We start from the raw sequence: 15,512 nt of genomic DNA on the forward strand, positions 1-15,512 counted from the left end.
TCGGGAGAAGACACAGTTGTCATAATTGAGCAATCACGAGACAAGTGTGATAGTAGTTGTAGCCGTCAGCATCTGCAGCTTTAATTGGATCGGCAAAATTACAGCCAGGCGCCACTTATTACTGACCTAAACACTTCAAAGCCAGCCGCTGGTGTGAGCAAAAGGGAAAGACGCGCGAGAGACAAACAAGTACAGGGAGATGATAGCAAGCACAGACAGCAATTATGAGAAAGGGGACTTGAACAGATGAGTGTTTATCCAGAGCTTTAGCCCAATATTTCCTTGTTGTGTCTGCTCAGAGTAAATCCTTTAACCACATGGACAACAGGCTGCTCCAAAGAGATCCTGAGGACAACAACTTGACAACTACATTAATACGAGTCTTGCTGAGCTCTAACTCACTCTCATTCACAGACAACTGGTTTGTGGTTTTTGTTAGGTTGCATATGTGGCACTCTGTGACAGGAAGATGTTAGTAGTCATCTATATATTTTCATATAGTCCCAGTCTTCATTGGAGCATCTACAGTATGTCTGTCATATTATTGAGGAATCTATCAAACCACCATACCACTTTTTATCCAAGCAGGCTGGGTTTCACGTTCTCTTCCTGAAATATGTTAGTGACTTCACTGAGTTGAACATGAAATGAACATGAAAAGAAGATTAATCAGGTTACACCAGCTCACTGTAGAAGACTGGCTAAGCAATGTCTCAATGTGGCAGCCATATTGGATGGGGCAAGTTCCCATCAAAGGCAGGAGTCACAAGGTTTGGCCAGAAACAATGTCACTTGATATGGATCCATGTTTGGCGGATGTGACTGTTTAACAGTAGCTTCGATGAATCTTATTTTCTAATGGGAAGAATTTAACAACCTGTTGCTTAATATGTCTGTTTTGCATGAGGACTAACTTGGCATGTCAAGCTTCATTCAAGAATATACAGCTGTTGTTTGGTGCACAGTAAATCACAAGTTACGTCATGATATGAAATGCTAGAGATTAGGGATGGGCGAGTGATGATGACAGGTACCGGTAGTGGACCAATACTCGGCCTAATTTCAAAGTATGGGGTATATGCCACGGAAGAGGCGGGACTGTTTTTTGCACAACAGTTTGTTTCCGGTTCGGTTTGCGACGTGTGGGCTGCGTCAAAAATACTTCTGCTTCCGACTTTGTGCCCCTCGGTTGTGCGTTCGCAACCCGGACCGGAACCAAACTGATGTGCAAAATCACGTCCCACCTCTTCCGTGGCATATACTCCATTGGTACTCACGACGACAACTAATACCAGTTCCGGCCACCCTCTTGTGGCTGCTACAAGAAAAGAAACAGAAATTCTTTGTATCAAAAGTACTACTAGTGATATTCGGTACTTGGTATTGGTAACGACTTGAGACTTGAGTGCATGTACTAGTAGGCTATTGGTCTGAAAAATGTGTTATCCAACATCCCTACTAGAGATAAGACAAATCCTTCAAAAACTAGATATATTTTTAAGCACGTTTATTCTAACATTTGATTTCCATATTCAGTTTTTTATCCATTTCAAGGTGATTCAGCTGAGTGGAAGGGCAACGGACGCTTTAGCACACTCTACTGACCAGGCGCCACTGCAAGCTACGCTATGTAGATGTTGGGATGAAAAATATGGAAGAAGTGATGAATTAGGCAAGGGAAGTTGGTGAAGTTGAGGGAATAAGATCACCAGTTAAATACGAAGAAAAATGAGGAATCATAGAGAAAGAAATGAACGATAGGATTGCTATCTTGACTGATTGTTGGGACAGAAATAGCCACTGTGTCATATTTAATAGGTTTGATAAATGGATTCCCGTTCATTGTCTGGGTAAGTCAATTCTATAAACCAGTATTATACAGCAGATCGAAATGCATAACTTGTGATATTGCCCGGGAAAGAGAAGTTACTGGGGAGTGTAATGCTGCAAGTTGTGAGATGTCATTTTACACCACTTAATAAAACATTTTAATGCAGCCTCCTTTATCTCCATTACGTTAAATCACTTTTCCACTTCAAGATTAAAGTCCCACAGCATCGGTACAGTATGTTACATTGAAATTATTCAGGATGCAGTTCGTTGTCAAATACTAAATAAATCCATCTCATTATTTAACTTTGCACGACAAAAGTGGCAAGGTCAAAAGGCTATGATGGTACATTCCTTTTTCCCTAGGTAACCTCTATTTGCATTGAGTAAAAAGGAATTTAGTGGACTGGTTTGGATTTTCTAATTGCTTCTTGTTCTGTGGCAAGAAAAAAACCCATTCTTCTTTCTGTTTTAATTTCAGAGTTTTGGAAGTTCATTATAAGTTGAATAACTTGAATAACCATTACTCTGCTATAATAAGCTCATTATTATGCATGTATGTTCACTGTACTTCATTAGATACTAAATTAGTATCACATTATGAACATTTACATCTCAGTAATATTAGTTAAATAGCTCTGTTAAAACTCGATAAAGTAGTTTGCTAAAATTGGCTTCACAGAGTAACGATCATACCACACAAAAGGAAATGTGCAGTATGCAAATCATCCTTACTGACATGGCCAGTTATATGTTTGATAAAGATAATAATAAAATAAAAACATGTTGCCTTGAAAAGCACACAAGGAAGATAAATGCTAAACAAAATCAAAAGGAAAAAGAACAAGGGACAACCTTCCTATCTTTGCTTCTCCATTTTGCAAGCACAGCATAAAATTAAGTGCTTGGGTGACTGAATCCACTTTTCACAGATGTCTGGCTGGAGCTGTGTTAAAGCAGAGAACATCTATGAACAGCAAAATAGCAGGCAAATTGATAAGTGGACTCTGGTGAGGAAAATCGCTTAACTCTGGTGTTAAACGCGCTAGCCATGTCAGTCTTAGTTTGTCTTAGTAATTAGCATGGCTTCTTCATCTTTCGTAGTCATCCCTTCGTAAGAATGATACTTGTCAGAACTCACGTGTAGATTACTGACCGCCACAGAGGTGATGATTTAGCGCTGAGTTTAGCCACAGCAGTAGCCAGTCAAGGCCTGTAGCTAGTGCAGCGTACAGTTCGGCCCAAAAGTATTTGGACAGTGACGCAAGTTTTTTTTTTTTTTTTAGCTGTTGATTAAAACATATCCAGGATACAATCATATAATCAATATAGAATTATAGTGCAGACTCTCTGCTTTAAGTTGAGAGTATTGACATCCAAATTGGAGCAGGGGTTTAGGAATTACAGCTCTTTAGAATGTAGCTGTCCAAGTAATTGGACAATTGACTCAGAAGGCTACAAAAAATAAAAAATAAAAACATGGGGCCTTCCCTCATTAACCTGTTATCAAATACGCAGTTAAAAGGTTTCGAGTTGATTGTAGGTGTGGCGTTTGCATTTGGAAGCTGTTTTTGTGAACACACAACATTAACGTCAAAGGAGTTCTCAATACGGGCGAAATAGCCCATCCTGAGGCTGACAAAAAAAGAACAAAACTATCAAAGAGAGAGCAGAAATGTTAAGAGTGGCCAAATCAACAGTTTGGTACATTGTGAAAAAAACAAAATGTACTCGTGAGCTTGTGAACTTATTGTGAAATTAATATCGGCTACTTGAATTTGGCTTTGCAAAGTGTGCAAATAATTTAAGATTATCCCAGCAAGCATCAAGCAAGTATCACTGACAATAAAACTGTAGACCCTGTTTGTCCATCTTTGTACCCGTGACTCTCCTCTAACAAACCAACAAACAAACAAAAATGAAAGAGCAACACGTAGAATTCACCCCTTGGTCTCAAATGGAACGTTCCTGCTCTTTGAAGAGAAATAGACATCACGGTAGTGAACATGTTACAGCAGTAATAGAGGTGGAAGCAACAATAATATTTTCCCTGATTAGTCATCTTGACAAGTGATTTAAGAAGAAGAAATAACTGTGTAAGTTCCTGAAAGAAAAAAATAAACTGCGCTTGCAGTCCTTTTGCTTGTTACACACACAAAGGTCAGAATTACATACATGTAAAAGTGTGTTGTTGTTTTTTTACGGCGTATTTAGAAAGATTAAAGATCTGTTGACGAGCTTGGTGCTAAGTGTTCTGAATTTCAGTGTTGTACTATATTTCGCTCTGCAGACAACTTGTACCAGTCACCTTCAGTAAGTTCAGTATCCACTCTAAAGTATTGTCAAATACTGTGACTACCACATTGAACAAGGCCACCACTGAAGCCTCCAGGTAAAGCTAAAATTTCGATTGAAAAGCCTGTTTTGATCTTGTAAGGGGATGTCACAACTCCACCTTGCGAACAAAAGCATTGCCTAGCAATCTGTCATTTTTCTCGCTTTCCTGGCAAGTCCTTGTACCGGCCCACGCATCGTCATGTGGTCAGTACTGCATAGATCTGAGATGTGCAGTACTAAAAGGCTAAACAACTTCCTAAGTTCATCACAGTTACAAAACCCAAAACTGAAGATCAGAAATGCAGTACTACAGGGAAATTTTGAAGTACTCAGATTAAATAAACGTTTTTAAATGCAATACCATTGTATTCGTATAACTCATATCGATATATCGATACATGGGTTTATGTATTGATAATGGGATATGAAAAGGCGCATCGATACAATACCGATATATCGATATTTTGAACCCAGGACTATTTACCAGATCACGTCTTTTCACCACCATTTAATAATAAACAGCTATAAAACAAAGCCACATCTACATGACTAACTACCCATGGCAACAACCACCACTATCAAAACGATCTCACTTCTCCATCTTGTTCTCGGCGCTTTTGATGGCTGTTATCCATTGGCTATGCCTTGGTTCCTCTTTTGGTAGCCTGTAGAATACTTGCCTCTTCTTTTTGTTATAAAAGAGTGGCATTTACTCAAAGTAGCGACACGTTTTCTATCCTGCTGCAGTGATGTCAACATCCAAAGCTCTATATTAGCTTCTCCTGCTGCATTTGTTGAGTAGCAGTAGCAAAGTTTAAAAATTTAGAAAGACACCTACACTCACAACTAATCAAGTACATGAGATAAAATATGCTAAGAATACACATTTGGTATTGGGGCAATCCAAAAGCAATTGAAAGCTACTATTCTAGCACTTGTATTAAATTCTTAGCTACATTTACTACATGTAACTGCATCAGAATACATTATAAAAGTAAGTATATCTTAAGGGGGAGAGGAAGTGAAAAGAGGATGCATGGAGACATGCAGATAGAAGAAAATAAAGGACAAGTGGTTAGAGGAGTTGTCTGAAGATGAGAAAAGGGAGGAAAGGGGGGCAAGGGGTGGAAAAGAGAGCGTCTAGACAGCATTCATGATCCATCTGTCTGCCACTGCCACAGAAACAGCCAGGGGCTACAACAAGATGGCTAACTCCATCATGACAGAAGCATTTTCTACCTCTCTCATCCTTTTCCTTTCTTTTACATCCTCACATTCTTTTCCTCTTTCTCAGTCTACTGATTTCTCACTTTTTTTAATCCCTTGCCACTCTTTATAACGTTCCCATCCTTTTTTCCCCCCTTTTAATCTCTCCTTCTCTCCCTCCAGCACTCATCTCTCACTCTCTCTCACTCTGGCAACACCAGAAATTTACAATGATTGTACAGCTTTCCCATAATGTTGGCTGCAGGCACATTTACATTCACTCTAGGCAGCTAAATATTTTAAGTACCCAGCTCAGGATTTTAGTTAGTCGAAATGGAATCGAGTCTCAACACTCAACCTGCAATGGAGAGAAAAGTAAAAGATATAAGTAGCTAGCGGAGAGACGAACGTTGGTGAGAAAGACACAAAAAAAAAAAAGAATGTAGAAAAAAGAAGGTTGAAGGGTTTGAGATGAAACTCAAACGTGGCCGCAAATGGGCGAGGAAGCAATGAGGGCAAGGTGAAGGACTTGCCGGACATTCACACACAGATCCAGTGCCAAGGATGAAAGTGCTGCTGTTAAAAGTTTTCCCACTCCTCCTAAAAGTTGTTGAAAGAGAACGGTGCGGCACATCAAAGTAAGCTGGCAGACAGCCATTGCGCTCCAATGGCGTCCTTCACCCTCTCTCCCTCCAATCTCACTCTCCGCGTCTCCTTCTCTCTGTTTCCATTGATTGTGGCGAGTCGAGGGAGCACTCTCATCTCCCTCCCCCGACAGCGGCGCTCACTAAGAAGCAGAAAAGAGGTGGAAGCTGGGGGGGCTCATGAAAGCGGCGCAGAGGTTCAAACAAAAACAGGACAGAAATTGAAAGGTAGGAAATCTTTGATGGAACATGTGTCAGACTAATATCAAAGAGACTTTCATTCAAAGTGCAATTATTTTTGCCCTCCGGCACCTGGTGCTGAGTTTACTTGCTGCTGTTCCGGGAGTACCTGTCGTTTGTGCCTCACAAGTCAATCCATAAAATGCGATTGAATACTTGTTTTCATGGGGAAATTGTTGAATGCAAAGTTATGTGCTGTGCGGGAACATTAGTCTTTGTACAAATGACTGTGAATAAGTTCATGCCACACTACTACAATATTATTTTAATATAATAGGATTTAACAACCATTTTTTAAATTACGTTTATGTATACTAATAATACTGTGACAACAACTAACATCATCAAGAGTTGCATCAGCCAAACAACATAAATTACAGTTTTATTTGAGGTTAAATCACGACATCCCAGCATGTGGAAGGTCAGTTAGTCAAATATGGATGAAAGGCACTCGTTGGGGTTCAATAATTTTTGATGATGACACCAGAGATTGTAACTTGGGCCCGCTTGTGTCATCAGGGACTTTGACCCAAAAAAAAAAAGCTCTTACAGATTATGAATTTCTCATTCCACTCAAAAATGTAGCATATCGTTTCCAGACTAGAAGCAATAGTTGATACAAAATGTATACTAATTCCACATTAGGCCATAATAGTGTGCAATGTTTACCTGTTTAAATGTTATTTGATACCTGAATATTGTTAACATTCAGTTATTTATGGTTCTCTTTGTCTTGTTTGAATTTAATGATGCAAAAAAATAAAAAATTGGGATGTTATTTTCCATTCTGTGTTATTATTCTGGATATGTAACTATACTATAATTTCACCATAGTCTGAGCCTCAATTTATTGTTTTTATTGGCAATTTTTTTGGTTTAGAAGCACAATGTAGGTCAAAGCTCCCCCTTAGCACATTCACCAGAAGAGGACGTCTCCGCCTCGTACTTTTAATCACATAGTGACATTATAGTATTGCATTGTTAAAATATTGATCAAATTACTTGTCTGAAACTAAACTGACTCGCAATTGTAGTGTTTTCATGCATTTTAATGTGGAAAATACAAAAATTGCAAATCGAATCGCAATCGCAATATTGATCTGAAAAATTGCAATTCGTTTTTTTTCAAAAATCGTGCATTGCCTTCCATTTTGAGTGCTTTTACATTAGGGGTCACCAATGTGCTGCCGGCGGGCCTGTTCTAAAAATAGCTCACTAGTAATGGGACAGTGATGTTGTAGGGATGTTATAGAATGATCATTTAAAAAGAGAGAAAATAGATTTATAGAACTCAAGTGTTGCCAGTGTTGACATTTGTCAGTTTTCTTATTATTGTGAGAAATCATTAACATGATCAGTGTCTTCATATAAATGAATATCATTCATTATAACCAGGGATAGTTGATATCACTTTTTTCCAACTGAATAATTAACTCTTGCGTAGTTCACTGATACCAATAGTACTTTTCAGACATAAAAGTTTCCCCCAAAAAACAATGACAGATAATTTTAAAGAAAGCCCTATATGCCAAAATACCATTTCCTTAAAATTGCATGAAATTCATGGCAAGTTTGCATTCTTCTAATTTATATTACCTGATCGTAAAACAGCCACAAGAGCCAATTAAGGTGTCCCGATCCGATATTGATATCTGATATTGGTCCAATATCAACCAAAATAACAGTATGGGATTATATCTCTGACATTTGAATATAATTTGTTTAGTATGTACTTTATTAGGGAGATTTCTCAGTATCCTTCAATTTATTTTGTATTTATTTTATTAGAGTGCAGTACAGTACATGTTGAATTTATGTAACCTAAATGTTTGGAATAAATGGGTCATATTTTCTCAATACCTACTCTTGTTGACTATTCTTTATTTGAATAGTATCATTTGATCAAGTGTTTTCGAAAAAAAAAATAATATATATATATATCATTTCTGCTGATATCTCTCATCGATATCGGTTATAGGAGTAGGCTGCAATATCGATAACGTATCAGACATAAATCATACCAGTATCGGTGGCCGTCACAAGTATGAAATAAGCTCGGCTTATTGGCCTAATCGATATCAGTACTTGCCCATCCCTAATAATAACATATTTATTTGGGCATTTTTTGTTTGTTTGTTTCAAAAGTGTGCATCAAACTGGTAGTCCTTCTCCTTATTTAGTACCCAAGAAGTAGCTCTCCATTTCAAAAAGGTTGGTTAACCCCGCTTTATATGCACCAATACCGTCTTCCTCATATCAACACATACCTTCCTCGCCATTATTTCCTGAAAAACGCACCCATTCAAACCTATATGCATTTTTTTATGTAACAATTAGCCAGCCTTTTCATATGAATGCACAAAGATCCACATTCTAAACCTCAGTAAAACCTCATGAAACATCCACCAGAGAGTTTTTTTCGATATGCGAGGTGTTGATGTGAAGGAGAAGGCAACATCCAGCAGCACTCACAGTTGAAGAAGCCCGGCGGAGGGTGCTGGGTGACCATGGGGCAGTTCTCCTCATCGCTGTTGTCGCCGCAATTATTGAGCTGGTTGCAGATCAGTGAGCCCAGACGCAAACAATTCCCATTGGTGCAGTGGAACTTGCACTCTGTTCAGCAAGAGGGAAAGTGACATGAAAAGAAGAGTTGAGCCTTACGTGTCATCGCTTCAAATTGTGCTTCAGGTGGAACTGCAACGAGTCTCGTGCTGTATTTGCATTCCAGGGCTTTGAAACTCACCCGGTTAAATTTTGATTGAAAACAAATTCATCACTGTCATTCAGTGCATGGCCACGGAACCAAATTTATAAAAGTAATATGCATAATTTCATAAATATGGTGCATGAGTATAGTTCTCCTCATTATACACACTTCTGAACGTGCAAGGTCAGATAATTTGTTTTTACCAGTGAGCTCCACAAAGACCTCAATTATGGTGCACAGATACACTTTTCATGTTAGAAATTAAAGAAGATGAAGCACTTGCTCACTAAATATTCAAATTTAGCAGAATATTTGATGGACTTAGTTATCCACATTATAAAGCATATTTTGAGAGTATGCAGTGAATTTGGCCATTGACCTAAGTGAGTTAATTTGTCCACATGATGAATTTGCTTCGTCCAATTCCCTCCAGCCACTATAATCATTTTCAGAAGAGTGGCGAGTGGACAGATGGACATCCCATAATGCCATGGTCGTATCTGTCACTAGCATACATAAAGTGTTTAAATCATTACCCAGGAAGGACTGAAAAATACGTACACACAGACTGAACCCTTTAATAGCATTATGTATCATCATAATAAAAAAAAAAAATCTGCATTCTAAGTGGATATAAAAGAATGATATCACAATGATACATTTTTTTTTTTACAGATCCTTGTAAAGAAACTATCCAAAATCGTATCTTTTCTGATCAATACACTGCAGCTGCAAACGCTATGTCAGTTTTATTTTGGTGAATGACTTTGGTGAGACACATTACACAAAAAGTTAGTACAAACAGTTGGTCCTCCACTTGCGTCCGTCGACAGCGCACGCTTCACGTCGCTTCCTAATTGGCTCGTTCCGTTTCCCGTCACAAACTCGGTGTTGACCACGCCGGGTTATGCTAGTTTTGGATTTTTCATTATTGTTCATTTTGGTGTTGGGCAAGTTACTTTCAAAACAATACATTTCAGATTACTTGTTACTTGCATTTGAAAGTAATACATTTCTTTACAATATTATTGTCTGTGTAGAATAGGATTGCCAACCCTCCCGTATTAGCTGGGATGCCCCGTATTTTGGGATAAATTGTTATGTCCCGTATGGGACCTCAAATGTCGCGTAAAATAATTCTCAATTCTTACACGAAATGCAGCAAACAACATCTTTGCCATTTTTGGACCACGGCTGCTCCCGTAGGTTGACAGGTGACAAGGAAGTTGCTCGTAGCCAATAAAATGAGTCGCTGGGTGTGACATTATGTGGAGATCTTACAAGGTAAGAGAGGCAACTAGAGAGAGAGAGGCACTTCCTGGTTTCGTCACAGCTTCATCTCACCTCCACTCTAAACGGCGATCTTCATACGTCGGCTGCGAACGTATCAGTGGGAGCAATACAAGATGTATTCTCGTACTATTTATGAACAAATACTGCGAAAATTTAGCTTGCTGGCAAGTTTTGCAATCAGCGCTTAACAGGTCCTAGATCAGCTAAAACGGCAATGTCACTAAGCACGGCACCTGTCAGCCAATCACAGGCATCAGGCATCGTCACGTGCATTTGTTGTAGCGGCTTATACTGCGGAAGTGGCTAGAAAATAATAATAATAATAATAATAATGTGTAGTATTGTCCGGTCGGGTAGGAAGAGAGAATGGATAAACCTGTAAGAAAGAAAAGAAAGAAAAGTCTCCATGGAAAAAGTAAATTTGGTGAGTCACGCTCCTCTTTTGTATTTCTTTTTTTTTTGCACCTGTTTTTTTTTTTTTTTTTTTATAGGTAAAGAGGCAAATTGTGGTTTCTTTGAGGTTTAGTTACATAATGGTTACATAATGATGGCCTGCAGTAAGGATTAAAGGCAATGTACAAACTGTGCATTTCGAATCTAATCAGAATATACACTGATTTCACACATCATGCTCACACCACCATGACACCGTGCCGTGCACCTGTCCCTTATTTCGGGATGAGAAAGTTGGCAACCCTAGTGTAGAGTAATAAATTCCTCAAGACTAAATGACTTTTACGGTAAGTAATTTTTTTCACTTAACAATTGCAAATGATGAAATGGATTGCTTTCTAATGTATATTTAGTGGTAAGTTTTTGACTTATTGTACCAAAATTGTAATGCGTTACAGGACTTAGTTATTGTAATAATTTTACAAAGAAATATGAGTAACTCATTATGTTACATTCATAAATGCCCTAACCCTGGTTAATTTTGATTTAGTTTTTTTTTGTTTTTGTTTTTGGTTTATTACAGTTAGTTTTGATTTATTTAATATCAGGTTTGTTAGTTTTGATTAGTTTTTATTTATTTTTTCTAAAATGCTAAACTCTTTTTTAGTTTTAGTGTTTGTTTTAGTTTTTTTAATGGAGCATTTGGCAAGTGCACGATATAAAAAAAAGGTTATTAAGTATTGTGTAACAAAACTACAATTCTAAACTACAATTCTCAAACAACTATTTGACCGTCTGTATGGATGTACAGCAATATTGAAATAAAATAAAGCTTGTGTATGATATTAATTGAAAAATGCGAAAACTAAGAACATTTTCACGATAATTACAGCTAGTTTTACTTAGTTTTATAAACGTAAAATGCCAGTTAGTTTTTATTTTTGAATAGGATTTTCGTTTTATTTTATTTTGTTCATGAAAATGTTTTTTCCAATTTTATTTTGAGTTATAGTGTTAATTTTCATTAGGTATAAGAACCTTGGTCCACACACACACACAGAGATATGCTATTGTAAATATGGAAAAATCACTCTTAACACATCTTAAACCACAGGATAGTCGGTCAAGATCATCTTCCGGTGGCAACTGAGAATCGGGTCTTGGCATAAATTGATAGGAAGGAAAGGAACATTTTCAAATTCAGCCAGATTGTCGGAATGTGTATTTAGGCTGATTACACCAACAACAACTGACTGTAAAATGAAATCAAAGGATATATTCCTCAATAGAACTTCAAACCAAACTTATTGTATCATGTATTGCCGTAACATGATGTTTACAGTATGGAAATAAATGCAACAAACAGAAATTTACAATTAGCCTGAATCAATAAGTAGGGATGTAACGATATCCAAACATCACGATAAAATATCACGATATGAAGGTCACAACACGATAATTATCACGTTATTGTGGGGGCGTTGGCGATATTTAAAAAAAGATCACAATATTGTAAAAAAAAGAGCTCATACAAAAAAACAAAAAAAAAAACAATATTGTGCTTTTGTACATAACAGCAATGCATATAAACTACCTACAATCGCTAATCACAATATTGGGGCACTTACTTGCTAATGCAAGCACACATTGATCGCTTCACAATCAAATTAGGTTCCCCTTCATCTGACAATTAGCATCGATTTTAAACATAGAAGGCCAAAACATCCCTAATGAAAATTAAATTGCACTAATAAAATAGCCACTAGATGGTGCTAGAACTGCACAAATGGAAATCATCCTGACTTTTTTTTTTTAACAGATGTGATCCTTTTAAATATTGTGAGCATGACGACGACGATATTGTGGCAGTTTTAATATCACAATATCACGATATTGCCCTTATTATGACATCCCTATCAATAAGTGCTAAATCAAACTAGCCTGGCAATTAATAAGATAGCTAACATTTGACACACATACACACAGAACTCAATAACAAATGACCCGGGACCAGGTTTGGTTTCGCTCATTTTATGCTTATATCAAACAATCAGCTTTAATTTGTGCTGTCGAGCTCATTAGTTGTTTTTTTCTTTGAAGGTAAAAGTTAAAGTACCACTGATTGATGTTTTTAATTTGTCTTTGCACTAGATGCGAGATGGACCAGGAAAAAAACAAAAAAACAAAAAAAAAACATCCTTTTGAAATTCAGCTCCCTCTAGGGATGGTGTACAACTTTGTATTTTATTGCAGGTAATCAACACTTAACAGACTAGTTGCAACTTGCAAGTACAAGATGGCCTTCTAACAAGCATATTGCAGGCAGGCCATCTCCTTGTGGCAGTGGCTGTGATTTGCCCAACTTAATGACACTGCATTTTCTTCTCACAACAAGAACAGCTTGTTCTGGTCCAGTCTAGACGGTGGCGGGAAATGGTGGGCAATTGAAGGAGCAGAGATCTGATTGAAAACACAAACCAGCATGAGCATTCTTTGGAAAGAGACTTTTTTCCCCTTCTTTCTAAGTGGCAATTAGCAAAGCCTCAGTGATTTGCCCTGACGCTGTCTTATCTATTAGTCGATTGTCTACCTTGCCATCTCTCTGCCTCCTCTTTCATTCTCATCTGTTCTGCCTGTCCTCTTCTCTTCCACTCCATCATGCTATATAAGTCTCCAATTTTGTCCGAGTCACTTGTCTTCTCCCTCTTCATCCTCCCCGCCATCTATCCCCTCACTTCATGTCGAGACTTTTGGTAAAAAAAAAGCAGCAGCACTTTAAAATGTGAGACAACGTAAAACCCCTCAATCTTGTTTGCAAACATACAAGATACATACAGGTTAATTACAGGGATATGAAAATGCCAAAAGGACAAATGAGTGGCTGGCAAGATGTCATCAACAGCTTCCTAGACATTCAAAATGTATTGGATGAGATATGAATGGCTGTTAAATGCAGAGAACGATGTTAATGTACAATATAAAACACTCTAAAGGTCATTGTGGCAAGGGGAGAAAACTTTATCTGCATTGGGAAGACAAATTTCAGAAGTACCAGCAGAATTATTGTGACAAGGAGAAAAGAAAAAAATGCCTATACAATTAAATTAAAAAACAAAAAAAAAATCAATTTTAGTGGGAAGGTGGTCTTTTTTTTTTCTTTTTTTTTCTTTTTCTAACTTAGTCAACAGTCATCTTTGTTTTAACCCCTTTAGACCCATAGATGATTGCAGTGGGCTTAACATATTTGCATGTCTAACCCAATAAAACGCATAATTTGGTTGACGTCAACACTTCTGGTTCGTGATTGGATCCTAGCTACCCAATCACAATCTCAAGTTGATTTGTATGATGTTCGTGTTGAAAATGTTACATATAAGCTTGGTAAGTTTACCAACATGTTACAGCCATACTATCGAGGCGTCGATAATATGGATGTACAAATAAAACATAACGCCCCCCCCAAAAAAACATTTTTTCCAAAAGAGTTAAAATCAGTAAAAAAAATAATAAATGAAGGAATGAATAAATACATAAATAAATTAATAAAAGAAGGAATAAAAAAATAAATAAATAAATAAATAAATAAATAAATAAATAAATAAATAAAAATTTGCCCAGCAGAGAAAAAAAAATGTGGGTCTGAAGGGGTTAAAATTCTAAGAAAAGTTTCAGGGACCTCCAAGAAAATTTCGTCTTTGCTCTTCCCAAAAGGGGGAAAAGCACGAACATCTTACCAGCTAGAAATGCACGAAGCGCCTCTCACTGTTCAACATTCAACAAGGAAACGGTGAGTAATTCTGCGAGAACAGAATTAATTGTAGCGCCCATTTGTCCAAGTTAGGTTTGTTGTTAGCCCCGGCGTCTGTGCTGGCTTCCTGGTTTCGTCACAGTTGCATATCCCGCCCCCAAACACAATGTCACTCTGTGATTGGTCCGAATGGCGGGTATCTGCGGGAGTGGTACAAGATGTATTCTCCAGGCTTTGTGAACTCAGAATTACCGCAATAATTCATCTTGCGAGAGCAAGGTTAAGGGTCATTAGCCTGTCTGAAAAAGTTAAATAAAAACTTTAAACAAGTAAAGAGCTCCTATTGTTTTCTACAGTAACTAATGTTTTCCAAAATTTCAAAATATCTGAAATGTTACATTTTTACTTATTTTATTTTTAATTTCAACAAAAGCAGAAGGTGAAGAGTTCCCAGGGTCAGCAATATCTCATAAAAAAAAAAAATGAAAATTTAAATAAATAGTTTCCTGAAGATAAAGCAGTTTTAAATTGATCTGTTATCGGCTGTATGATTCTACAAAAAGGCCGATATTTGTAAAAATGCTAAATATCAGCACCGATGATCAATCTAACCTTACACTGAAGTGACTTCAATTAATCCTAAATAAAGTTCATCTTAACAAAGGCAGCAGCGCTTTAGGTGGCTCGGCTTTAGTCAAGTTGACGAGAATTATGAACAGTTCCAAATATCAGTTTTTATCAGTCTGTTCGATGTAACCCTTCAGATGTCTGCTGTGTACACATTTATAACCAACTGCACATGCTGATTAGATTCTGCCACTATATTGCCTACTCTTTATGCTCACCATATAATATAGTCATTATGAACATAACTTACTTGCATTTTGCTGTAAATAGTCATCATAAATCATTTCAATTGGCCGTATACCGTTACCAAGCTGCAGCGTAATGACATTAAAACTGGCTCTTTAATGTGTATGAATGAAAAGAATGTGAGCGCTGAGCAGAAAAAAAAAGTGAGGATATGAAAGATGGCAGGATGAAGAATATTAAAGCGCGGAACATGAGAGAAAGACAGACGAAAGAATTACTGTCACATTCAAGTCAAACTTCT

The 15,512-nt window shown here is 37.3% G+C and overlaps 1 protein-coding gene across 2 annotated transcripts in view; it reads right to left on the minus strand.

The window, feature by feature from the left end:
• The window catches only part of LOC144022177 (low-density lipoprotein receptor class A domain-containing protein 4-like), a 195,324-nt gene that overhangs the window by 108,786 nt on the left and 71,026 nt on the right, over positions 1 to 15,512 (minus strand). For both annotated transcript variants that reach the window (XM_077526748.1, XM_077526749.1), the window contains one exon: positions 8,730 to 8,870. In XM_077526748.1, the coding sequence (XP_077382874.1) occupies positions 8,730 to 8,870 (141 nt within the window). The remainder of the gene's footprint in view (positions 1 to 8,729; positions 8,871 to 15,512) is intronic.

The sequence above is a fragment of the Festucalex cinctus genome, chromosome 7, assembly GCF_051991245.1.
Source record: "Festucalex cinctus isolate MCC-2025b chromosome 7, RoL_Fcin_1.0, whole genome shotgun sequence".
Lineage (NCBI taxonomy): Eukaryota > Metazoa > Chordata > Actinopteri > Syngnathiformes > Syngnathidae > Festucalex > Festucalex cinctus.